Source organism: Herpailurus yagouaroundi, unplaced genomic scaffold (assembly GCF_014898765.1).
Source record: "Herpailurus yagouaroundi ecotype Mexico unplaced genomic scaffold, PumYag 191, whole genome shotgun sequence".
NCBI lineage: Eukaryota > Metazoa > Chordata > Mammalia > Carnivora > Felidae > Herpailurus > Herpailurus yagouaroundi.
In genome coordinates this window covers 14,439,810-14,466,824 of record NW_024412422.1, presented here as the reverse complement: position 1 = coordinate 14,466,824, position 27,015 = coordinate 14,439,810, and the positions used below count along the sequence as shown (strand labels likewise).

At 44.0% G+C, this 27,015-nt stretch overlaps 2 protein-coding genes across 11 annotated transcripts in view; both read right to left on the bottom strand.

The window, feature by feature from the left end:
* Window positions 1–363, bottom strand: part of ATP6V0A2 (ATPase H+ transporting V0 subunit a2) — a 45,169-nt gene extending 44,806 nt beyond the window's left edge. The window contains exon 1 of the mRNA XM_040444046.1: window positions 276–363. Within this exon, the coding sequence (XP_040299980.1) occupies window positions 276–338 (63 nt within the window). The 5' untranslated portion in view covers window positions 339–363. The remainder of the gene's footprint in view (window positions 1–275) is intronic.
* A 2,118-nt stretch (window positions 364–2,481) lies between these two features.
* Window positions 2,482–27,015, bottom strand: part of TCTN2 (tectonic family member 2) — a 29,121-nt gene continuing 4,587 nt past the window's right edge. For 5 of the 10 annotated variants that reach the window (XM_040444049.1, XM_040444050.1, XM_040444052.1 and 2 more), the window contains 14 exons: window positions 26,099–26,199; window positions 21,173–21,414; window positions 20,662–20,788; window positions 19,489–19,630; window positions 17,666–17,731; window positions 15,823–15,957; window positions 15,262–15,339; window positions 11,296–11,376; window positions 10,638–10,749; window positions 7,267–7,373; window positions 4,224–4,383; window positions 3,335–3,460; window positions 3,097–3,185; window positions 2,482–2,698 (listed from right to left, as the gene is read on the bottom strand). In XM_040444049.1, the coding sequence (XP_040299983.1) occupies window positions 2,595–2,698; window positions 3,097–3,185; window positions 3,335–3,460; window positions 4,224–4,383; window positions 7,267–7,373; window positions 10,638–10,749; window positions 11,296–11,376; window positions 15,262–15,339; window positions 15,823–15,957; window positions 17,666–17,731; window positions 19,489–19,630; window positions 20,662–20,788; window positions 21,173–21,414; window positions 26,099–26,199 (1,670 nt within the window). In that variant the 3' untranslated portion in view covers window positions 2,482–2,594. Of the gene's footprint in view, window positions 2,699–3,096; window positions 3,186–3,334; window positions 3,461–4,223; window positions 4,384–7,266; window positions 7,374–10,637; window positions 10,750–11,295; window positions 11,377–15,261; window positions 15,340–15,822; window positions 15,958–17,665; window positions 17,732–19,488; window positions 19,631–20,661; window positions 20,789–21,172; window positions 21,415–26,098; window positions 26,200–27,015 lie in introns of those variants that run through there. The other 5 variants (XM_040444051.1, XM_040444053.1, XM_040444055.1 and 2 more) reach the window with 3 other exon arrangements.

Here is a 27,015-nt window from a genome sequence, read left to right as displayed (position 1 = left end):
CGGCCCCGCTCCAGCCGCCGCCGCCACAGCGCGCGCGAGGCCCCGCCCCCCGGCCACAGCCGGTTCCGGTTCCGCCCCCCCGCGTGCGCCCGCCCCCCGCCGGCCGACCAATGGACGCCCGGAGTTACGGCCGCCGGCGACCGCGGCTGGGCCAACCCGCACAAATCCTGCGGCCGACGGACGCCTGCGGAGGCTCCCGGCAGAAAACGGCCCTTCGCTCAGCTCTTTAGAGCTTTGGAAAATGAGTTTCGTTGAGTTTGTGCCGTAAAGCTCACCCATTTGAAGTATCCAATTCTGTGATTTTTAGTAAGGTTACAGAGTGGTTTTGCAGCCGTCATCACGATCCACTTTTAAAACATTTCCATCAACCCGAAAAGGATTCCACCTGCTCCGCGCAGTCAGTTCCCACTCCTTCCCTCCCCAGCTCCCGGCAATCGCGAAAGCCTAATCTCAGATCTGCCCCCTCGGGACATTTCAAACCAGCGGAACTACGCCGCATCGTGGGTTCGCGGCTGGCTCCTGCCGCGGGGCCGTTCTCTCGGGTCCCGCCCCCCGTGCAGATCAGAAAGCGGGGTCGGACGCCGGCACTGTCGCCTCCCCACCCCCGCACCGGCTCTGCGGATCCTCCCCACGGCAGCTACAGTGATCTCTGACACAGGACGAAAATCTGGTGCGGCCCGGTTTAAATTCTCTGGCTTTTGCCACTGCTTTCCAAATAAAATCCAAATTTCTTAGCATGGCCGGCAGGATCCCACAGGATCTGACCGCTCTATTCCCTCAAGCGCTCATCTCCATCGCCTAGCCCTGGTCTCCCTTTGCTCCGCCGCCCCTGCCTTCCGCTATCATCCCAGGTAGGTGCGCTCGAACTTGCTGATTCCTCCCTCTTCCTAGAACATCCCTCTCCTACACCCTCTCAAAGCTGGCTCCTCCGGGTCTAAGCTCAAATGTTCCAGCTTGTGAGGCTGTCCCCGACGCCTAGTTAAGGTAATCTCCCACCCCACTCCACCCCATCCTGTTTTATTTTCTTCATCACACCTACCACTGTCTGCAATTGTCTTGTCTGTATTTACTGCCAGTTTTCCCCCACTAGAATGTGAGCTCCACCAGACAAGGGACATTGCCTTGGTATCTCCAGCGTCCAGCATGTAGTAGCCACTCAGTAAGTATTTCTCAACTGCATACGTGAATGTATAAACGTAAAAGTTAAAAACACATAGTAGGTCCCTCAGATGCCATTTTTCTGCCAAAGTGTGCTTTTCCCCTCTTAACTACAAAAGTCACCGTGACAAAGCCCACAAAGTCAGGCTCGAGTATCTGTCATTTGGAAATTTGTCATTAATTTTCCAGAGCTAATTCACTAACTGCTGGAGAAAGACTTTCTGAATCACTACAATTAATTGATCAGTGGGCATTTCCTTTTATTTGACAAAAGACAATTTTTTTTACACCTTCTATAGGATGTAATCACTTCAAAGAGCAGCAGAAGGGAATCCAGTATTTCTCAATGAAATATAAATAGTGAGTGGTGTTGGGGGAGAAATTTTTTATGTCATTAGTTACATGTTTAATATGAATTAGTAAAAAAATAGAACTAGATTCACAGGTTTATATTGGAAAATGCAACAACACATTCGACGTGTCTGGGAAGTCAGGAGGCACGAGGAATTCGGTCAGCGTGTGAAAGGGAAGACCATCACTTTTCAAAATTAGGTTTACGGACAGTATACAAAGTCCATGTGAAACATGACTACATTTATCTGGCCCACAAAGAAAACTCCTGAGATTTGCTGTGTGGCCACGATAGGGCTGTGGTTGAAGACATCCATTTCCCCCAGTGACCCCTGCATCATGCCATTTGTCCCCTGGAAGGAGCCACAGGAGGAATTTCTGTCAAGGCTCAACTAGGAAAAACTGTCCTTCATTGAAAACCAGCTTATTTTAAATCCATGCACCTATGATTCCTGTAGCTAATCATACTTGGTTTTTTGTAAACTAAAGACTAAATAAGGGGTCTACCTTAGCTATGTGCAAGGTCTTTGGTGTGTATTTTCACAGGTTTACCTTTACTCCTGATTTTGTTTTACTCTCCTCTCGATATTACTTTCCTTCCCTCAGCCCCTCCCTCATCAATTTATTTTGTGTCTTTACACAAAATAATAGATTTTATAATATATACATTTTAAGGCTTTATGGATTTTTAATTCTTTCTTTAGAATAGAGGAAATTAATCAATTCAACAGAAATAAAAATTTAGAGAAAATACTAACTTTCTAAGGTAAGACTAATCTATTTGGACCAAAATTCCTCTGACTTTAGAAACCTGTGATACACTAAACCTTCTAATATTTATTTACCCAGCTGGCCCTCTCAGGCATTTTGCTCAGCCTGGTCCGGCGGTGAGAATGCACGCCTCTCCTGCATTGCTCTGCACATCTGGATAGTTACATGTGTGGATTCAATTTGCAGTGCACTTAAGAAAAATTTGCTATGAAAATAAAGCACCGCATTTATTATAATTTTACAGAGAGGTACACAGAAGTACAACAAATCACTGAAGTCTGTGGTCTGCAAGAAGTCAGATGGTAGCTGAAATTTCACACTTGGCATGTTTTGGCCCAGGGGCTACTGAGGAACACAGCTAACATGAAAAACGATACCAATAGTAAGCCCTTGGCCATGCACTGAGAATAAGGCTCCCCTGCAAAAAAATGAATGAAATGAAGCAAAATTCTTACTTTTTAACTTTTTTGGTTAATTATTTAGGTAGAAGTAAACCAAAACAATAATAGTGATAATTTCTGAGTGGTAACCTTACTGGTAATTTTTTTTTTAACTTTTTTCTATGTGTTTTAAGTTTTCTGTGACACATTTTTTTTTAATATTATGGGGGCACCTGGGTGGCCCAGTTGGTTAAGCGTCTGACCCTTGATTTCAGCTCAGGTCATGATCTCACAGTTCGTGAGGTCAAGCCCCGAATCGGGCTCTGCGCACCGACAGCGTAGAGCCGGCTCAGGATTCTCTCTCTCTCTCCCTCTCTCTCTTCCCCTCCCCCACATTACATAATGATAACCATTCCAGAAATCTGCTTTACCCTACCTTGATAATACCGGGTCACAGGATATAGAAGTTGTGGCCAACACACTTCATTTCTGTTACAGTCATACTCTGTAAAATTGATCTGGAATCTACAAAACATTTTAGAAGATTACAGTAGGTACAACAAAGCACGCTTTTGATGAGACGCATCAAAACCTGATGAAAGAAATAAACTTATTTTCCAGTATATATTTTTCTGCTTCCTAATAACATCAACTTAGGTTGCCAACCGGTTTACCTTGTTGGTGGACGGGGTAACTGTGCAGGTATCTTAATAAACTGGACGGACGCACTGACAGGGAAAAGGTCGGCCTTATCTTCACAAGTAAGCCCACACTGGAACTGCCAGTTCACTAGGGAGAGCCTGGGAGGAAAAGATTTGCAGGTAACACATCCACCAATCGTTTCTAATCTGTTAAGAGCATCAGGTAACTGACAGCAACAATATAAATTGGGATTGTCTTTAAAAACGTTCAAATTCTAGTAATTTGTCCCCCTCTTTGGATGATGTAAAATTCCTAATAGCACAGAGAGAGAGGAGCACCTCATAGGCCGATCACCCAGCTACAGTAATAAACAATATGAGAATAAGAACAACAGCTAACCATTTGGGAGGATTTTCCAAGTGCAAGGCGCAGTACGAAGGCGCCTTTATACGTGTCACGTGTCACGTGCACACGCACCGCGTCATTCTTAGCAGAGCACTACTGGGTGTGTCTGGTGGTTAACGTCTGCCGTGGCTGCCTATCCAGCATCCCCCCTTTGCTCTTGTTCCAGCACCCGCACCCAACTCCCCTTTGGGAGACGCCCTCCCCATCATGTACCCCAGTGGATTATTACTTTCACGGATTTCAACCGTGCTCAGCACAAAGCACCCCTTGCTCATCTCTGTCCCCCCAAGAGACCCCGCAGAATCCCTCACACACAGCTTCACAAATACTTGTGAGAACAAGTTACCATTACACACACAGTGGATACATATTCCATTTATACATATACTCCCGTGGCTAATATTTGCAATTTGTAAATACACGATCAGACTGTAAATTGGCATTTCTCTATTCTTCGGAGCGTTCTCAACTTTACTGACTCTCTCCAAACGACACTTATCCAAGATGCAATCAAACCTTGTCTCTATGCCAAGTATCTCCTGCTGAGTAATCCCTTCCACTGCACCAGCATCTGAGCTGAGGATGCGGACGTTGAGCCGGGCAGGAATATCCGTGCAGATGCCATTCACACTAACCAATGGGTCTGCCCCTGTGTCTGTGTCGGGGGCATCTGCGCCTACAGAGATGTCAAGCAGTGCATTTTGGAAAGAATAATTTAGTAACAGTTTTCCTACAATGTCATGATGCAGGGGGAGAAAACAGGAAACGTTATTAGATAGCAATCACATTACTGCATCTTTCACCTCTAATAACTGTTATCCATTGAGTTCAAAACTTTTCCTTATAAAGTCAATCACTGGAACCTTAAAGTCCCGGACCCATGGGGGCACCTGGGTGGCTCAGTTGGTTAGGTGTCTGACTCTTGATTTCGGCTCAAGGTCACGATCTCACACAGTTTGTGAGGTTGAGCCCCAACGTCGGGCCCTGTGCCGACAGTGCAGAGCTTGCTTGAGATTCTCTCTTTCCCTCTTTCTCTGTCTGTCTGTCTCTCTCTCTCTCAAATAAATAATTTTTTAGTGAAAAAACTCAACTTAATAATAAAATCCTTGACCCACATAATAAAGCCATAAATCCTGATTCAGTTCCCAAGCTCCAAGCTCCCCCAGAGTTTTAGCAGAAATACCACACAATTGCAGTAAAATGCCACAAGACAAAGGGCATGCTGTCACTGCTCTCGTAAAAGCTGTGTACGACATTTGAAATGCAGCTAACAACTTTAGTTAGTAGGGATTAAGTAGTTCGGAAGCAATTTCCTAATGTGTTGCCATAGAGTAACACACATGGAAGAGAATAGAACTAAAGAGGAAATTAACTTTCATTCATCTTGAAAACCAGCCCTCAGGGGAAAAGCGGCGAGGTGGATTACAGGAGGGGTGGCGGGTGGTGACACCGTGTTTTTATGACATCCAATTTCCTCCTCCTCAATGCGCGCATTCAACGTCACTTCTCTTCTGCTTATCAACCAGGACCAGGGTTGATTTGGGCTTACATGTGACAGAGAAGCTAACTGCTTCCACCTTGAAGGCAACAAAATGCCATCACCTCCGCTTTCTTACCTAACCACCTTGGGTTCTCGGTCTTGAAACCTGCCACACGTTCTGCTTCTCAGGTGCTTTCCTGACCCCCTCCCTCCATCCCCCGGGCAGTCCACAGCCCATCCAGCCCGCCTAGGTGGCAAAGCCCAGGAGTTGACAAGATTCTGTTTCCAAATGAGGATCCAACCCGGGGTCTAGTGGCTGGAGCATGGGGCATGGCCCCATGGCCCCCAGGACCCCTCCCAAAGTCAGAGAGTGATATGGGCACGTCGAGCCCACAGACATGACGTGATCCCTCAACGCCCACAGAGGGGAGGGGGTCAGGGATCATAATGATCCAGACCGAATCACAACGGGTGAGAAGAGCACAGGCAAGTGTCTGGATGGTTCTTTGTGCGAATTCCAGCCCGCTGAGCCGAAGCAACTGAAGGTGGTAAGGTAAGGCGTGCAGGACGCAGAGAGCTGCTTACACCGGCCAGGCAGAGGGGAGGGGCGCAGCCGCACCCGCAGCGACAGGAGGGGACTTAGGAAAGCGGGTACTGCAGAGCCGGTTAGCTCTCTCTGGCCCCAAAAGGCAACCCGTTAATGAGAGCAACAGAAGAAGCTTTCTTTCTGTTCAGCATATTTACACACCTAAGACCCCCCCCACGACGTCAGAAAGACTTGCCGCCTGACTTGCCGGCTGCGGAGACAGCAAAGAGGCTGGAACCCCGGCTTTTGGTTCCAGTTCTGCCACCACAAACCGTGGCCTCGAGCTTCTGCACTGACAAGCAGAGCGAGCTGGAGCTCAGTGGCCAGACACACGTATTGGATTCACAGCTGAACTCGGGTGTGCCGTGGCAAGCTAGCGTGGCTCACCGCTGCTGCCCATGCCACGCACCTCACCTCCTTGGCCGATCGATCCCCTGCTAGCCCTTCGCTGCAGACGCCCCGGCCCGAGTCTTCCTACCCGGCCTGGGTGGTCCCTGCTCTTCTGACCTGCTGCACGTTAACTTCTTTCTTTTCTAACAGCTCTGTTGGGACACAATTCATATGCCACGCAACTCGCCCATTTTAAAGTGTACAATTCAGTGGTTTTCAGTACACGCACAGAGTTGTACAGCCATCGCCAAATTCCATTTGTAATGCCCCCAAAAGAAACCTTGTGCCCATTAGCAGTCACTCCTCGTTTTCCCCCAACCGCCCCCGCCCCTGGCGACCACCAGTGTGTTTTCTGTCTCTACAGATCTGCCCATTCTGGGCATTTCATACACGTGGCATCAGACAGTTCGTGTTCGTTTGTGTCTGGCTTCTTTCACTCAGCATCACGTTCTCCATCACCTTATTTTCTTTTAGGTTAACAACATTGCTTTGATAAATTAAAAAGTCCGTTCTCATCTGCCTACATCCCTGGCGGTCAAAAACAGCAATGCAAACTGAAATGCACTGAAAAGCTTCAGCACTCATTTAGACTTCCTTTTACAAAGACTTAGCTCATAAAACAACTGGGCAGTTTGAACTTCATGTGGATTTTCTCTTAAACAAAAATGGTGGGGCGCCTGGGTGGCTCAGTTCGTTGGGCATCTGACTCTTGATTTCAGTTCAAGTCATGATCTCACAGTTTGTGGGTTCGAGCCCCATGTCAAGCTCTGCATTGAACACAAAGCCTGCTTGGGATTCTCTCTCTTCCTCTCTCTCTGCCCCTCCCCCACCAGCACACATGCTCGCTCGCACTCTCTCTCTCTCTCTCTCTCTCTCTCTCTCAAAATAAATACATAAACTTTAAAAAAAAGGAGGGGGCATTGTTAATAAGAGGTAAAAGATGTGAAGAGCCTGCTGGCTGGAGAATTAACCTCTAAAAACAAACATCATTTGAGCCACAGCAAAGGAAGAGCTGCCTTGTGGGGCTCCCACACACGCAGGGCTAGCACTATGTAGTCATAGCAACAAGTTACATGCTGCACATCTATGCAGCTTTGACTTACGTATTATTTCGACCCAGCCATCGCTAGGATCGTTGTAGTTGGAGTTGCCTCTCATTGCAACATGAGTTGCTTGTATTAATGAATCAAGTAGTTCAACAGCATTCTCCCTGCAAAAGAGTAAGACATTTCTCGGCACATGACCAGTGGGTCTCATCCTGAAGTCCTTTCCAGGGAGTATCTGGGTTGTGCTTGCCGGGTGCCTAAATCAAAAGCTGCCCGAGGAACTGGCATTAAAAGCTGGCTGGGTGTCTTTGTTCTCTCTCTCTCTCTCTTTTTTTAATGTTTATTTCTGAGAGAGACGAGAGCAAGCAGGAAAGAGACAGAGAGAGAGGGAGACACAGAATCTGAAGTAGGCTCCAGGCCCCGAGCTGTCAGCACAGAGCCGGACTCTGGGCTCGAACTCATGAACTGCGAGCTCATGACCCGAGCCAAAGCCAGACACTTAACTGACTGAGCCACCCGGGCACCTCGTGTCTTTGTTCTCTTTGGTAGACCTAAGCCACTTGGGGAGGAGGACATACAGAAGCAATCTTTCACTTTGGACTTCAAATGTTAGTAACTTATGTTGGTATCATGTAGTTTATAGACTCCATTGGGTGGTCACAAAAGTTGGGAGGTGGGTAGATCACATATCAAGTTACCAGGATAAATTTATGGGCCATAGTGATCCGATAGCAAAAAGAACCTTTTAAGTATCTAGCTAGATTTTTGAGCCACAAGATTAAGTGAAGATGAAGAATTAGAGGACGCCTGGGTGGCTGTCGGTTAAGCAACTGACTTTGGCTCAGGTTATGGTCTCAGGTGCATGAGTTCGAGTCTTGCTTCAGGTGAGCTCGAGCCCCATTTTGGGTGAACATGAGCCCCATCACAGGTGAGCCCCGCTTCTCTCTCTCTCCCTCTCTCTCTCTGTCCCTTGCTCACTTGTGCCCTCTCTCTCTCAAAAAATCGGGGCGCCTGGGTGGCTCAGTCGGTTGAGCGTCCGACTTCGGCTCAGGTCACAATCTCGCAGTCCGTGAGTTCGAGCCCCGCGTCGGGCTCTGGGCTGATGGCCCAGAGCCTGGAGCCTGCTTCCGATTCTGTGTCTCCCTCTCTCTCTGCCCCTCCCCCGTTCATGCTCTGTCTCTCTCTGTCTCAAAAATAAATAAAACGTTAAAAAAAATTTATAAAAAATTTAAAAAAAAATAAATACATACATACATACATAAAATAAAACAAAATAAAATGAAATGAAATAAAATAAAATAAAATGAAATAAAATAAAATAAAACCGCTTCTTTAAAAAAAAGAATTGGAACTTAGCATCCTTCCTTTCTGACAATGTCATTGACAGGTAAAAACCTTATAAACTGCAGGAGAGAGCCTTCTATCCCACAATCAAGAGCCTCTGCTGGTAAGTGATACCTGTAGTCTACTTCCTGTCTAGGGCCTCCCCCATCTTTTCCCATGTAGTTCCCAAAGAACTACACTACTTGGGATATGTTACAGACAAAATGGGTATAAGGATACATGCAATAAAAACCACAATGAGGGGCACCTGGCTGGCTCAGTCAGTTAAGCATCAGACTTTGGTTCAGGTCATGATCTCATTGTTCGTGAGTTTGAGGCCTCTATCGGGCTCTGTGCTGTCAATGCAGAGCCCATTTCAGACCCTCTGTCTCCCTCTCTCTCTGCCCCTCCCCTGCACATGCGCTAGTACTCTCTCTCTCTCTCTCAAAAATAAATAAACATTAAAAAAAAACGTTAAACCGACAATGAGATATTTCTTCACACCTACTGAGATGACACCTATCAAAAAAACAGAAAATCGGGGAGCACCTGGGTGGCTCGTAGGTTAAGCATCCAACTTCAGCTCAGGTCATGAACTCGAAGTTTTTGAGTTTGAGCCCCGCGTTGGGCTCTACACTGACAGCTAGGAGCCTGGAGCCTGCTTCGGATTCTGCATCTCCCTCTCTATCTGCCCCTCCCACACTCATGCGCGCACGCTCGTTCTCTCCTCTCTCTCTCTCTCTCTCTCTCTTTCTCTCTCAAAAATAAACATTAAAAAAATTATTTAAAAAACAGAAAATAGTAAGTGTTGGGAGGATGTGGACAAATTGGAACCCTCTTACATTGCTGGTAGAAATATAAAATGGCACAGCCACTGAAAATAATGCAGTGGTTCCTCAAAAAATTTAAGCATAGAATTACTGTGACCCAGCAATTCCACTCCTGGCTACATGCCCAAAATAACTGAAACCAGGGAGTCAAACAAAAATGGGTATGTGAACGTTCATAGCAGCACTATTCACAACAGCCAGAAGGTAGAAAGAACTCAAATGTCCATTCACAGATGAACAGATAAACAAATGTAGTGCAGCCGTGCAATGGAGTATGACTCAGCCACAGAAGGGAGCCCAGCACCGACACCTGCTACAACATGAATGAGCCTCAAAAATACTAAGCTGAGTGAAAGAAGCCCGACACAAAAAGTCACCTATCGTACAATTCCATTGATATGAAACGTCCAGAAGAGGTAACTCCCTAGAGATTGGTGGTTGCCAGTGGCTGGAGGAAGGGGGAGGGGGAACGACGGTTAGTGGGCACGGACTTCCTTTTGCAGAGATGAAAACGTCCGGGAACTAAATAGGGGTGGTGATTACACAACATCATAAATGCATCAAATGTCACTGAATTATTTACTATAAAATATTAATTGGGGGCGCCTGGGTGGCTCAGTCGGTTAAGCGTCCGACTTCAGCTCAGGTCACGATCTCGCGGTCCGTGAGTTCGAGCCCCGTGTCGGGCTCTGGGCTGATGGCTCGGAGCCTGGAGCCTGCTTCTGAGTCTGTGTCTCCCTCTCTCTCTGCCCCTGCCCCGTTCATGCTCTGTCTCTGTCTCAAAAATAAATAAACGTTAAGAAAAAATTTTTTTATATTAATTGTATTATATTCACCTCAATAAAAAAAAAAAAAGAATGCATTTGCATATCCATTAACACACTTCCCAAATGCCACCCAGACAAGTGCAAGGTTCTTTATACACCACGTAACAAGTATTCTTTGAATGTTAACCACCCCAATTATATTTGCCTCCTGCCCTTTTCGTACTTCTAGGAGTATTGGGTTCCAATGATGAACAGACTTGAGCAGAGCAACTGCATAAATATGGATGAAAGGGCTTCGGTCCCAGGGAAGAACTCGACTTCCCCCTCTATCAATATTTGAACCAATTGTGAATAAACTGTGCTTATTCACTGTCCACTACCAATTTTCCAAAAGCTTTTTATTCATACTGTAATTTTTCACAGTCATGTTGTCTTTACTGTTCATGCGGTGAATTCGTTGTAAGCAAACCACTCAAAACGCAGGAAAATTGGCCAATGATACACTCACCTGAGCTGAGTACAGTTTTCACTGGTCCCAACTTCTAAAAGACATCCAGATAGTGCATTTTCTCCAAATAAAATGGGTTTGAAAGTTGCTGATGTACACAAACCCCTTCCAGCTAGAAAATAAGAAGATTGTCCTCTTACTATTTTTGCTAAACCAAAGTAAAGAGTTACTTCAAAGTTTTTCTTGGAAAACAGTATGTAGAAATAAAGTTTCCAGTTTTTGAGAACCGAGGTCATTGTCACTCTACTCCTTTCAAAGCTGAACAAAGGAGCCTTTCTGTACCTTGACTGGGATCAGTGGTTTATTCTAAACATGTGAGTTAACGCCTTCTGGCAGAAGCAGGTAAGTGCCACCAAGGCACAGGTTTCCCATGGTTCAGAACAAATCTATAGTTGTGTCTCCAGGCAACCATGACAAGGGACTCTCCAGCCAACCCCGTATTTAAGTCTCTCTTACAAATGACTAGCTCTTCAGGTGCAAACAGTGTTCAATTTTGAGAAAACGGAGAAGCATGATCTCCCCCATCCCTACCCCCACCCCTACCCCCGCTAAATAAACCAACAGGAGTTTGAGGTGATTACGTGATTAGATGCAGAATATGGCAATATTTCCAGTTCTAGCTTACCGAAGGGCTAATCGTATTACCAAACCAGATTACCCGATTGCCAAAGGTGCAGAGTCGTCACGTTATTCACCCTGTTGGCATTTAGAGCTCGAACAGGCTTGCCAAGTTGGTAACCTAGACAAACACAATAATAAGTAGCTAAAGTTAATCTGATACAGCAAGCGTGACCTTGTCAAACAGTATGAAAGAGGAATACACAACACAAAGAAACACAGGGAAAAAGCTATGTCAGAATATAGTTGAGCAGTGCCTGGGTGGCTCAGTCGGTTACGTGTCCGACTTCGGCTCAGGTCACGATCCCACGGTTCATTAGTTCGAGCCCCGCATCGGGCTCTGTGCTGACAGCTCGGAGCCTGGAGCCTGCTTCGGATTCTGTGTCTCCCTCTCTCTCGCCCCTCCACCACCATCCCCCCGCCCCCCCCCCCCTGCTCTGCCTCTCTCTCTCTCAAAAAAAAAATTTTTTTTCTTTTAATTAAAAAAAAAAAAATACACTTGAAAAGAGATACCATCTTCGTTCCTTTCCTCTGTTTTGTTTTTACTTTTTTTTTTAAGTTTGTTTTTATTCATTTTGAGACAGAGAGAGGACAGCACAAGTGGGAGAGGAACAGAGAGACAGGGAGAGAGAGAATCCCAAGCAGGGTCCATGCTGTAAGCACAGAGCCCAATGTGGGGCTCAAACCCACGAACCCATGAGTTCATGACTGGAGCCCAAATCAAGAATCAGACGCTTAACCGACTGAGCCAGCCAGGCGCTCCCATTTTGTCTGGGTTTTTTTCACAAAGATATTTGTGCGACTTTTTAAATAAACCCTGGAAAGTAACAAGCAGGCAGGAGTCAGCCCCGGCCCCTCGCACTGAGGAATCCACTGCCAAGCAGGCCAGGTAATGAATACTCGTGAGTGATCAGGACCACTTTTGTCACAGGTGCTTTGAAAGGGGACTGACACCAAGGTAATCTTTCGACAGAAGGGTCTCCGGTAAATCAGTTCCACCCCCTGGTCTGGTCCAGGTCCTATTTCCACTCATGTCCTATTAACCCACCTTACGGCTCCCACCTTGTCATTAGGAAAACGTCCATATGTACGCAAAAGTCAGAAGGAACACCACGGACGCCGATGTAGCCGCCACCCAAAATCAACGACCCTCAATATTGAGCTGTATGTGTCGTGTCTATATTACACAAGCTTACGCATACATATTTAATTTTTGCAAAAGGCCTTTTGAAAATAAGCTGCGTACTTGACACTTCACCTCGAAAAGCTCTGACATACATCTCCTGAAATAAAGGATATTCTTCTACAGAACCATGATACCAATATTTCTCCTGAGACAATTAATAATTCCTTAGAATCAAATCCTATCCAGTTCATACTGCTATTTCCCCCGATGTCCCCCAAAACACGTTTCAGGGCTGTTTCTACAAACCGGGATGCAACTGGGGTTCACGCGTGGTGTTTGTGCTTCCAACGTCACCTCTCACCACTCGGGAACAAGCAGCCTCCCCTCGGGCCGCTGTTCGACCCTGCCCGCGTGCACTACCCCCCATGCTCACTTCTGCCCCATTGGCCTCCCCGGGGCTAGCCCTGCTCTCAGCCCGCACTGGCTGCTTTCCAAGGTACAATCTCCTCCGCACAGCCCACAACAGAAACACGCTGCAGGCAGAACTCTGACTCGCTCTGCTTCTCTTCCCACACTGAGATCAGAACCTGCTCCTACTAGATACTTAACACGGTTCCTTAACGATGGAGAGTTTAGGGGCATGGTCAACATTCTACTTCCCTGAAGCTCCGGAGTACCTGTGCGTAAGCCCAGTGCTCCTTTATTCATTTTCTTATATTGTTCTCTGTTGTTTCCATGACCCCGGGCTGTCTTTCCAAGTGAGAGAGTGAATTCTTTGAGGAGAGGGCCCATGTCGTGTAGTCTTCCTAAAACCCCTCTTGCCTCAGAAAGTGCTGTATACACACAAGCTATTTCACAGACTGATCAGTTTTGGCTCATAATCAGTTTATTCTTTCTTGACAAGAGCTTCAACATTTTTCACATGTTCTGATGGTGATTCTCAGAAATCATGTGAAATTGAATCATGGAATGAAAACCCTCAAATTCCAGCAGCCTGCTAGGAAACCCAACAATATTTATTTTTAATGTTTGTTTATTTCTGAGAGAGAGAGAGAGAGCATGAGCAGGGGAGGGGCAGAGAGAGAGGAAGAGAGAATTCAAAGCAGGCTCACACTGTCAGCACAAAGCCCGATGTAGGGCTCGAACCCACAAACTTCGAGATCACAACCTGAGCCGAAGTCGGACATTCAACCGACCAAGCCACCAAGGTGCCCCAAAACCCGACAATAAAATCCAAAACTCCACATTAACAAGTACACTAAAATCTCATTTAAAAGAAAAAAAAAAAAATATATATATATATATACATATATACACACATACACATAGGGATGCTTGGGTGGCTCAGTCGTTTAAGCTTTGGACTCCTGATTTCAGCTCAGGTCATGATCTCACAGTTTCTGAGATCAACCCGCACATCAGGCTCCACACTGACAGCACAGAGCCTGCTTGGGATTCTCTCTCTTTCTCTGCCCTCCACCTCCACTCTCACATGCTTTCTCTTTCCCTCAAAATAAATAAATAAATTTTTAAAAATATATATGTAAAATAGATCATGCATTATTATTAAATCAATATGTACAAATATTGAAAATCATGCAAACTAAAAAGTTATTTAAAAGTAAAAAAGTTTTGAAAATAAATAGGGGAGTCTGCGAGTCGCTTAACTGTCCAACTTTGGCTCAGGTCATGATCTCACAATTCAAGAGTTCGATTCCCCACGTCAGGCTCTCTGCTGTCAGCACAGAGTCTGCTTCAGATCCTCTGTCCCCCTCTCTCTGCCCCACCCCTGATCTCAAAAATAAACATACATACATACATAAAAATAACCAATAAATAAAAGTAAAAAAAGTTGTTCCTTCATGGTTACTTACTGCCTGATTAAGAATAGTAAAAGGAGGGACAAATTTTTTAAAAACAATGATAGTTTATCCATCCAACATATATTTACTGAACACCTACTATGGTTCAAGTCAGTGCTGTTCAATAAAAGTGCAATGCAAGCCACATATGTGATTTTTAAATATGACATATTTTTAGAATTTTTTAAACATTAAAAATGTTTTTCTAGTAGCCCCATTAAAAAAAAGAGAGAAAAAGGGGATGAAATTAATTTGAAGAATGTATTTTACTCAACTCAATATATCCAAATATTATCATGTCCACCTATGCTGCTGGCCACATTGCAAGTGCCTAGCAGGTGGGCGTGACTAAGAGCTGATACATTGGACCTGAAGTTCTCCTTACTGTTTTAAGTTTTTTATGTTTATTTATTTTTGAGAGAGGCAGAGAGAGACAGAGCATGAGCAGGGGAGGGGCAGAGAGAGAGGGAGACACAGAATCCGAAGCAGGTTCCAGGCTCTGAGCTGTCAGCACAGAGCCCGATGAGGGGCTCAAACCCACAAACCGTGAGATCATGACCTGAGTTAACGTCGGACGCTTAAGCGACTGAGCCATCTGGGTGCCCCTCTCCTTACTGTTTTTAAGCGCTAAGGAGGCAACAGCGAATTAAAGAAGCAAACAAATATATAACGAAACAAGTGATGCCATATTTGCACATAATGACAAAATGCACATGCCTGGAACTTCACAGTCCCCATGTGAAGTCTCTCCATGGACTCCATCGCGTCTCCATCTATAGCTTCTTATTTCTTAAAAAGCTAATTTTACCAACACTTCAAAGGCATTATACAAACAACAACAACAAAAAAAAAAAACCAAGCTGTTATCAGAAAAAGAATACAGTGTCACAAAAGAGAAAGAGACAGGCTAGAATCACAAACTACAATTGGAGAGAGTTACTTATAATCATCACTGTGGTACAGGAGTATTCAATTAAAATATGTTTGTAGGATCAGTGATTGACATACACTATCTTACCTGGATTTCCAGAAAATTCCTTTTCATCACCACTATTATAGCTTAAAAATTTTACTGTAAATCTCTGTGTCATGATCCCTAGAAATAAAACACAGTACAAAATATAGTGTGTACCATTTTACTAGGGAAAGAAATTATCCCCCATAGTGTCATTTTCTTTATCTTATAATTACATTTTGACATGCAAAAAAAAGCCTTTTTTATTAAATCACAATTACAAATAAGAAAAAAGTCTGACTTAGTTTTACGCATAATAATTATGAGAATCTTTTTTTTTTTAATTTTTTTTTTCAACGTTAATTTATTTTTGGGACAGAGAGAGACAGAGCATGAACGGGGGAGGGGCAGAGAGAGAGGGAGACGCAGAATCGGAAACAGGCTCCAGGCTCTGAGCCATCAGCCCAGAGCCTGACGCGGGGCTCGAACTCACGGACCGCGAGATCGTGACCTGGCTGAAGTCGGACGCTTAACCGACTGCGCCACCCAGGCGCCCCAATAATTATGAGAATCTTAAAAAAAAAGTTTTCAACTGAAAACATTCACTGCTCTCAACAGATTTACCTTTCTGGTGAGCATTAATTGCTACCCTAATAATTTTGACATTTATTTCACTGATTGTATTATTATTCCATCTGAAAATATAATGTTCTTCCACATTCACATTTCTGGGGGCCGATCCATTACTTAAAAGTGTTTCTGCAAAAAAAAAAAAAAATTCTGTCATAAATTAACGACCTTGAGCTCAGGTCTATTACTGGTCCCACCGAGTCAGCACTGGCCACCCCGCCCCCCCAGCATCACAATATGTATCCTTTCCCTTCCATTTCTGTACCCCCGGAATGTGGCTCATAGTTTGATACAGAGACGTGCTCAGTAGAATGTTTGTCAAAAATGAAAGGCTAACAGAAGGTTGGCTCCTTAGAAACAGAGGCCTGCTGTCTAGTTCACTACTATATTGTAGGTATTTGCTAAGATTCGATGAATGAATAAATTTGAGAATTACAACATACTGCAGAGAAATACAAATATCCTTAACAAAAATCCTGATGACATTAGCCAAACTCTGAATCATTTGTTTGGCTGCATTAAAACTGCAAAGTTTAATTATCAAAAAGAAAAAAAGATGAAACTTAACAGAAGACCATGGGGGAAGGGAAGGGGAAAAAAAAAAAAAAACAGTTACAAACTGAGAGGGAGACAAACCATAAGAGACTCTCAAATACAGAGCACAAACTAAGGGTTGATGGAGGGAGGGCGGGGGATGGGGAGGGGAAAACAGGTGATGGGCACTGAGGAGGGCATTTGTTGCGACGAGCATTGGGTTTTATATGTAAGCGATGAATCACGGGAATCTACTCCGGAAGCCAAGAGCACACTGTATACTCTGTATGTTTGCTACCTTGCCAATAAATTATATTTTTAAAAAAGAAGAAGAAGAAGAAGAAAGAAACGAGTAAGAGAAAGGCTAAGGCGAGAAAAAAAAGAAAGAAAGGAAAGAGGGGCACCCGGCTGCCTCAGTCAGTAGATCGTGTCACTCTTGAGCTCAGGGTTATGAGTTCAAGCCCCATCTTGGATGTGGAAATTACTTAAAATAAAAAAGTCTTTAAAAAAATTTTTTTTTAAAGAAGGGGCACCTGGGGCGCCTGGGTGGCTCAGTCAGTTGGGCGTCCGACTTCAGCTCAGGTCATGATCTCACAGCTCCTGAGTTTGAGCCGTGCGTCGAGCTCTGTGCTGACAGCTCGGAGCCTGGAGCCTGCTTCGGATTCTGGGTCTCCCTCTCTCTCTCTACCCTCCTCAGCTCATGCTCTGTCTCTCTCTGTCTCAAAAATAAATAAATGTTAAAAAAATAAAAAATAAAAAAAAGAAAGAAGGGGCACCTGGGTGGCTCAGTCAGTTAAGCATCTGACTCTTGATTTCGGCTCAGGTCATGATCTTCCAAGCATGAAATCGAGTCCCACGTCAGGCTCAGCAAGGAGCACAGAGCCTACTGGGGACTCTCTCTCCCTCTCTCTCTGCCCCTCCCCGACTTGCGCTCACTCTGTTTCTCTCTCTAAATAAATAAACAAATAACCTTAAAAATAAAAAGGAAAAGAGAACAAGAAACATAAATGTTGGTTCCCTGGAAAATATTTTCGAAAAGGTTCACAGAGCCTGAAAACCGGCAGGGACACTGGAGCCCCCATAGCTCGGGACTAGGCAACTGGCTCCAGGGCACAGATATCGCTCCTCAGCAAAGCAAGATGGAACAGGGAACAAACAGAATGTGAAACAGACAAAGTTCTAATTGCTGTGAACCTCCTTAAATTCTTAATAAAAACATATTTACTCTAAGACTCTATACTACTTACCAGAAATGACACACATATTTCTGTAGAAGTGATGTAAAAGCGTGACGTTAAATTACCTGTCCTGGTGATGAACTTGTCTGGGTCGGTTGCTTCCTCATAGATTACTCTTGGTGTAACGATGCCTGAAAAGATACAGAAATTAACTTCATAGGACGACATGGCCCAACATGATCACATTTACTTATTGAAAGTGAAAGCTAATCAAGCAAATACGATAACTGCGCCTGACCCGTGTGCCTGCTACAAAACTCTCCCGCTCCCCAGACGCCACCAAATAGGAATCCCACTGTTCTTGGCATCTGATAACAACGGAGGAGGAGGATCCAAAGTCAGTGATAATAATCCTGAGAGCCACTCTCCTATAGGAACAAAGAGGCGGTCCACGACCAGGCAGAATGTAACACGGAGCGCTCGCTTAACAAGCGGTTTGGGGCTTCCTCAGAAAGTTAAATCACCACGTGACTCAGCAATGCCACTGGTAGGTACAGGTCCAGGAGAAACGCAAGCCTGTGCTCACACAGACATCTGCACGCGAGTGTTCAGAGCAGCACTCCCGCGGTCGCCAAAAGCTGGAAACCCAAATGCCTAGCAAAGGACCAACGGATAACACACGTGGCACAGATATCCATGCGATGGAATATTGACCAGCCATAAACAAGGGTGACGTTCTGGTTCTGGTCCGTGCCACGGCGGCTACCCCTTGAAAATGTGATGCTAAGTGAAAGAAGCCAGACATAAAAGACCACGTAGTGTAGGATTCCTTTGTTACGGGAATTCCAGAACAAGCAAATCCATAGAGATGGAAAGGAGAGTCATTAATGGTCCCTAGGGGTCAGGGCACGGGGAGGAAGAAGAGGCTGTTAGTGGGTACGGGGGGGGGGGGTGTCCTTTAGGGGGAGGAAATGTTTTAGAACTAGACAGAGGTGATGGTGGCACAGCATTGTGTATGTACTAAATGCCACTGAATTGTACACTTCAAAATGGTTGACTTTAGGGGCACCTGGGTGGCTCAGTTGGTTAAGCATCTGACTCTTGATTTCAGCTCGGGTCATGATCTCACAGCGGTTCATGAGATCGAGCCCCACGTTAGGCTCTGCACAGTGCAGAGACCGCCTGGGATTCTCTCTCTTCCTCTCTCTCTCTCAACATAATATATATAAAAATAAACATTTAGGGGCGCCTGGGTGGCGCAGTCGGTTAAGCGTCCGACTTCAGCCAGGTCACGATCTCGCGGTCCATGAGTTCGAGCCCCGCGTCGGGCTCTGGGCTGACGGCTCAGAGCCTGGAGCCTGTTTCCGATTCTGTGTCTCCCTCTCTCTCTGCCCCTCCCCCGTTCATGCTCTGTCTCTCTCTGTCCCAAAAATAAATAAACGTTGAAAAAAAAAATTTAAAAAAATAAAATAAAAAAAATAAACATTTAAAATGGTTGATTTTATGTTATGTGAATTTTGCCTCAATTTTTATTTATTTATTTTTTTAGTGTTTATTTATTTTTGCGAGAGAGAAACAGAGTGAGCACAGGAGAGGGGCAGAGAGAGAGGGAGACACAGAATTGGAGGCAGGTTCCAGGCTCTGAGCTGTCAGCACAAAGCCCGATGTGGAGCTTGAAATCACAGACTGCGAGATCGTGACCTGAGCCGAAACCAAGAGTCAGACGCATAACCGACTGAGCCACCCAGGCGTCCCTCAATTTTTAAAGAAGAACTAATATGCAATGTGCTATCCTATGGAACAGGACTTTTTCTGAAGAAAACACGTTCTTCGACAGACAGCTGAAATATTTTAAATTGATCCAGTAGAAGTGATTTATACTCTCACGAGATCCCGGTTTCTGTCGACACTTGGGTCTGTGTTCTTTTTGCAAACCAACGCAACGTACCTCCCAGCACGCCATTCTTGATCTTCGCATTGATAATTCCATCTTGTTCCTGGGATACTTCCAAACTAGTGGCGCACTGCACATCGAAATTCTGAAGGAAAGCCACCGGTGCGTTCTGTAGGCACTGCCCAGCCAGGGACACCTGAGGGTGAGGGAGAATCCCAACAGGGCTGTGACTTCTCTTCGAATCATAAAATACAGACCAACATCTCACGCAAGCGCTCTTTCTGCGGCCTGCTCCTACCGGTGGCTTAGTTTCAATAATGACTAGTTCACTCACTAGATGACCAACTAAGAAAATGATCTAGTTAATTTGCTACACAAAGTCTGGAAGCTTTGTCACAATAAGTATTATTTAACGAAAACAAAGAAAATTCCTCTGCTCTGCTCCATTGATTTTGCAGAAACATGATTATGTTCAACTTCATTTTCTCTCCCTCATGACAACCATACTTTTGTTAAAACTGTAAAAAATGGATTCCTTAAACAGTGAAGAGAGACGATTTGGACTCCCATGTTTTCTTTCCACAAATGCTTTTTTCCTCGTGATTTTGGACTTAAAAAAAATATTTTGGGGCACCTGGGTGGTTCAGTCGGTCGAGCATCCGACTTCCGCTCAGGTCATGATTTCACAGTTCGTGGGTTCGAGTCCTGCATTGGGCTCTGTGCTGACAGCTCAGAGCCTGGAGCCTGCTTTAGATTCTGTGTCTCTCTCTCTCTCTCTGCCCCTCCCCTGCTCGTACTGTCTCTCTCTCTCTCCAAACTAAATAAAATATTTTTTTAAATAAATAAAAAAATAAAGATTTCACACAAAGCTCTATATAGCCTTGAGATATTTTTCAAAATCTCTGGAATATTACATTAGATTATATACTTATAGCTTACAAGACATTGGCTGTGAAACTAACAGAAGTGCAGAATGGTAGTTATTTCCGGGGAAATTTATAGAATTTGTTTTGGTTGGTAAGTTCACTCTGAGATTTAGCAACAACAGTGGTTAATTTAAGAGAGACTATTAAAAATAAAATCCACAGGCCATAAAGAGTTGAGTACCTGGAAAGTCCACAGGAGAAATAACTTAGGATGAGATTTTTAACAGCAGTGTAAGTCAAATTAACGACAGGAGGGGAAAATTTGTAAAAGGCCCTAGCATGTTAAAATTGAAATTATTACCTGCGGAATGGTAAAATATGCCTTGTCCACAGTCATGATTGGATCTCCTTGTTTGTAACCGAAGTCTGAGAAGTCTCTCAGATCAGTATGCAGATACACTTCGGCAGAAGCCTGTGGCCTAGAGGAACTGTAAATCGATGAGGATTATCACTACTCCTTCTGGCCAGTATCTGCTAAAAACAATTCTTCTTGCATTTTCTTGTTTTTACTTTTTTAATTACAAAAATATTTGTACTAAAAGCCAAAAAGCTGTACACTGGAAAGTGGTTAGTGGTTAATTTTATGCTCCGTGAATTTTACTTCAATGATAATAATAATAAAGTTGTAAAATTTCAACATGACAGAAAGGTACCAGAAAGAAACTGAGGTCCCCGTGAGCCCACCACCGGTTTCCCAAACCCAGATAATCACTATTGACCATTGGTAACTGACCAATTTCCTTTGGGTGAGGCCCAATTCTCTCAAAGGCTTAACACAAAACAAAGTCGCTAACGGACATGGAAGACTGAACCTCATGTTGAGGACCTGGGGGGCCCGTGGAGGCCCCAACACGCACACGGAGCCGTGGTAGAAGTAGCCCAGGAAGGGTGAGTTGGCCAGCGGCGACTGCACACACAGGAACGGGAACCAGCCAGGGGCCTCCGGCGCCCCCTGCGCGGAGCACAGCTGGTCAAACAGAGGGTTGACATCGCCTCCAAAAACGCCGGTGAAACAGGCCTCTCTGAACAGTCCTGTGAGATCCGACGAGCATTCCTTGGAAGGAAACGTGAAGGAGCAGTGAGCAGACAGAAGCTTCTGGGGTGCCCGCCACCAGCTCTCAGGGGAAGAGGACACCACCGAGGAAGATGAAACAACACAATCCCCATCCAGGCTGCCAGTGCTATGTGCTCACAGAAAGTAAAATCCTGCTAGAATTTCTCTCCTCAGCTCCCTACGAGCCTCCAAGTCAGTAATTTCAGGCCTTCAAGGGAACGCCATCCTTACTGGGGACATAGATGTGCCCACAAAAAAACAAAAACAAACAAACAAGCAAAAGTATGAAGAGAAGAAAATATGGAAGACACTCCAAGTGGGGAATAAAACAGAGTAAACTTCCCTTTTGAATTGTCATCACCATCCAAACCCCTAGCCCAGAGAAACCTAAAGACATCTCGAGTTAGGGCAAACAGTCCGTATTCCCTAAGAAACCTTAAGGCCATCGCTGTATTATAACACGACCCAATTAATGTCACCAAGAAGTGACTTCATTCCTGCATTCGGTTCTTCATCCATTTTCTTCCCCCATTTCACAGAGGACTCAGAGAACTAAAAGTTAAAAATGTCCCGAATCCTTTGTTCCCTGACAGTAGGAAAATAACTTTTTTTTTAATTTTTTTTCAATGTTTATTCATTTTTGAGAGACAGACACAGAGCATGAGTGGGGGAGGGGCAGAGAGAGAGGGAGACCCAGAATCCGAAGCAGGCTCCAGGCTCTGAGCTGTCAGCACAGAGCCCGACGCCGGGTTCGAACCCACAGGCTATGAGATCATGACCTGAGCCCAAGTCAGACGCTTAACCGACTGAGCCACCCAGGCGCCCCGGAAAATAACCTTTAAACAAGAACAATTCAAATTGAAAAATTGATCATGTCTGAAGTGATAAGTTGCAGCTGTCCAAAGACATCACTGACCCAGATACTAAACACTGCCAGGGGCTGGTGCTGTGTATATCGATACCATATACGACAAACACGAAAGAGGTTAGAAACAGGGCACAGCACTGCAGTCTGGAAGAAAGAGGAAGAGAACGCCATATGTTTCTATTGATATTGACAGATGATATGCTCTATTCTTAAATTAAATATAATTGTTATTATAAGTGCAATTGTTGGTATGAGAGTTACAATATAAATAAAGGTCCTAAACTTTCCTTTTCTGTTTTGTAAAACCAACCACGATACAATTGCACTCATCCAAAAACAGGAGTGACTGGGGCCACAGTAAATGTGCCTCTTTTGCAACTCTCATTCCTCTTAAATCTCAAATAAGGATTAAAAATGTGTATTTGAGGAGGGGCACCTTGGTGGCTCAGTCGGTGAAGTATCTGACTCTTGATATCGACTCAGGTCATAATCTCATGGTTTGTGAGTTTGAGCCCCACGTTCGGCTCTGCACTGACAGCACAGAGCCTGCTTGGGATTCTCTCTCTGCCTTTCCCTCTCTCCCTCTCTCTCAAAATAAATAAATAAATAAACTTAAAAAATATATATATATATATGTATTTGACCTGGATCAGGCAACTTTTTCTAGATGTGACACTAAAAGCACAAGCAACAAAAGAAAAACTTGATTAATCGAATTTCAACAAATTTAAAAAAACTTTTGGGCTTCAAAGGACACCAACAAGAAAGCAGACACCTACACAATGGGAGATGTTTGTCGCAAATCATATACCTGATTTGGGACTAGTATCCAGAAGGTATAATGAATTCTTATAGTTTAACAACAAAAAGACAACCTGATTGAAAAATGGGCAAAGGAGGAAAAGAAATGAGAGCTTTCCCCCTAAGGTCAGGAACACAAGAGAGATGTCCACTCTCGCCACTGTTATTCAACATAGTACTGGAAGTCCTAGCCTCTGCAGTCAGACAACACAAAGGAATAAAAGGCATCCAAATCAGCCAGGAGGAGGTCAAACTTTCACTCTTTGCAGATGACATATACTGTATATGGAAAACCCAAGAGTCCACCAAAATACTGCTAGAACTGATCCATGAATTCAGCAGAGTCACAGGATATAAAATCAACGCACAGAAATTGGTTGCATTCCTATACATCAATAATGAAGCGACAGAAAGAGACATCAAGGAATCGACCCCATTTACAATTGCACCAAAAACCATAAAATACCTAGGAATAAACCTCACCAAAGAGGTGAAAAATCTATACACTGAAAACTATATAGGAAGCTTACGAAAGAAATTGAAGAACCCACACAAAAAAATGGAAAAATATTCCATGCTCCTGGATAGGAAGAGCAAATATTGTTAAAATGTCAATACTACCCAAAGCAATCTACATATTCAATGCAATCCCTATGAAAATAAGACTGGCATTCTTCACAAGAGCTAGCACAAACAATCCTAAAATCTGTATGGAACCAGAAAAGGCCCCGAATGGCCAAAGTAATGTTGAAAAAGAAAACCAAAGCTGAAGGCATCACAATTCCAGACCTCAAGATGAATTACAAAGCTGTCATCATCAAGACAGCATGGTACTGGCACAAGAACAGACACTCAGATCAATGGAACAGAATAGAGAACCCAGAAATGGACCCACAAACGAATGGCCAACTAATCTTTGACGAAGCAGGAAAGAATATCCAATGGAATAAAGACAGCCTCTTCAGCAAGTGATGCTGGGAAAACTGGACAGAGACATGCAGAAAAATGAACCTAGACCACTTTCTTACACCAAACACAAAAATAAACTCCAAATGGATGAAAGACCAAATGTAAGACAGGAAGCCATCAAAATCCTAGAGAAGAAAGCAGATAAAAACCTCTTTGCCGTACGACTCAGCAATGGCACTACTAGGTACCTATGCAAGGGCTACAGGTGTGCTGTTTCAAATGGGCACATGTACCCCAATGTTTATAGCAGCACTATCGTAGCCAAAGTATGGAAAGAGCCCAAATGTCCATTGACAGATAAATGGACAAAGAAGATGTGGTAAATATATACAACAGAGTATTACTCGGCGAACAAAAAGAATGAAATCTTGCCATTTGCAACAACATGGATGGAACTAGAGGGTATTATGCTAAGTGAAATTAGCCAGACAGAGAAAGACAAATATCCTATGACTTCGCTCATACAAGGAATTTAAGATACAAAACAGATGAACATAAGGAAAGGGAAGCAAAAATAATATAAAAACAGGGAGGGGGACAAAACGTAAAAGACTCTTAAATATAGAGAACAAACAGAGGGTTGTTGGAGGGGGTGTGGGACGGGGGATGGGCTGAATGGGGAAGGGGTGCTAAGGAATCTACTCCCAAAATCATTGTTGTACTATATGCTAACTAATTTGGATGTAAATTAAAAAATAAATTAGTTAATTTTAAAAAATGGGCAAAGGATCTAAAGCGACATTTTTTCAAAGAGATAAAAATGGCCAACAAGCACATCAAAAGATGTTCAACATCATTTGCCACTACGGAAATACAAATCAAAATCACAGTGAAATACCACTTCACACCCACTGGGATGGCTATCATCAAAAAGACTGTAACAAACGTAGATGAGGACATGGAAAAAACTGCAACCCTTCTACACTGCTGATGCAAACGTAAAAACCATGCAGCCACTTTGGAAAACGGTTCCTCAAAAGGTTAAACACACAGTTCCTATAGGACAGAGCAACTCCACCCCTAGGTAATATATCCAAGAGAAATGGAAACACACGTCCAAACCAAAACTTGCACACAAATGTTCACGGAAGCTTCATTCGTAACAGCCAAAAAGCGAAAGCAATCCAAGCGTCCATCGGCTGATGAATGGATTGGCAACATACGGTCTGTCCATGCGACGAAATGTGACTCAGCCATAAAAAGGGACAAAAACAGACACCGGCCACAACGCGGGTGACCCTTGGACACAAGATGCTGGGTGAAAGAAGCTAGACACAGAAGGCCACATACAAGAGGAATCTGCTTATGTGCCGTGTCCAGAACAGGCCAGTCCACAGAGCCTGACAGCAGGTGAAGAGGGGCCTGGGGATGAGCTGAGGCCAGGGAATGGGAGAGATCGCAGAGGGCCACAAGGTTTCCAGTTGGGGTGATGGAAATGTTCTCAAATTGGATTGCCATGAGGGTCGTGCACCTCTACACATTTGCCCCCCCCCCCCAAAAAAAAAGATCACTGAAATAATGTATTTTCCTTCCTTTTTATCTTTTCATGAAGACTTCTCAATAACGTAGTAAAACCATCCTCAGTATAATCATCTCAATCATGACCTTCTCCAAAGAGATACATTTTTTCTTCCATAAATAAGACTGACTGGGCTAGATAAGAAAATACTCAATTTGAAAACAATCTGTGGGGCATCTGGGTGACTCAGCCAGTTAACCGTCCGACTCCTGATTTCAGCTCAGGTCACCATCTCACATTTCGTGGGTTCAAGACCCACATTGGGCTCCACGCTGATGGCACAGAGCTTGCTTGGGATTCTCTCTCTGCCCCTACCCTGCTTGTGCTCTGTCTGTCTGTTTCTCTCTCTCTCTCAAAATAAATGAATAAACTTTAAAAAAAAAAAAGTTAAAAAAAAAAACAATCTACAACACAAAACACAATCTTACTTTTCAAAGCCCATCTATGAAAAAGCTGTATGGGGAACTGTATCCTTTACATGCTATTGGGTATAGTAACCTTTGTACCCGTAATCGAAAAGAGCTTACCTGGTCACAGCAGCAGCGAACGTCACAGGCCCCAGCGGTCAAATTACAAGGACAAGGACCCAGGGGTTGATACACCTGGTTGGGAATAACAGTCACATTCTCTGAAAAGTACAAACGACAGAGAAGTCCAGCCATGAAACACTCTGACAAAGCATTGCCACATTTTTGATACTCGAAAGAAAGCTGGATCATTGTTTTACAAATCACCAGGACCAAATATTACATATTAAGGAATCCCTGAGTTATGCATAAACCCTATCTGGGCCTGTATCTACTACTCCAACAAAAACCCAAATATAGGAAAATACGCTAATTATAACAAAATGAAGTCACGCTTGATCTTAAAGATAATCATGACTAAAATTTACAAGTTAGGATAAAGGTAACGCACTGACTTTATTTTTCAATACACTGAACAATCCTTTTCATAACACAGAGTGACATTACCCATTGACCCCTTCAAATGCATTACCTCTTCCAGCAGATAAAACCAAAGCCATGAGGACATTTCAGAGACATTATCTGGGGGCCCATTTGGCCGCAAGATTATGTCTAATCATGCTGCCTGCTCAACCTCATGTCCTATCGCACTGCAGACCCAACTCTTTATATCCTGATTCTAGCTCAAGTGTGGAAGTGTGGGGGAAATTAATAATTTTTACATGAATTGGAAAAGGAATACGTCACATTACATTTCAACCTCCTAATTCAGAATCCAGACAGTAATGTTTCCAGTTCCCCTGCGACAATTTATCAGATAAATTTTACTTTGAAACTTTACTTTTGTCCTAAGATTGGGTACATGTTGAAAAACTACGTAGCACTGGGTGTTGTATGGAAACCAATTTGACTATAAATTTCATATATTAAAGAAAGAAAGAAAGAAAGAAAGAAAGAAAGAAAGAAAGAAAGAAAGA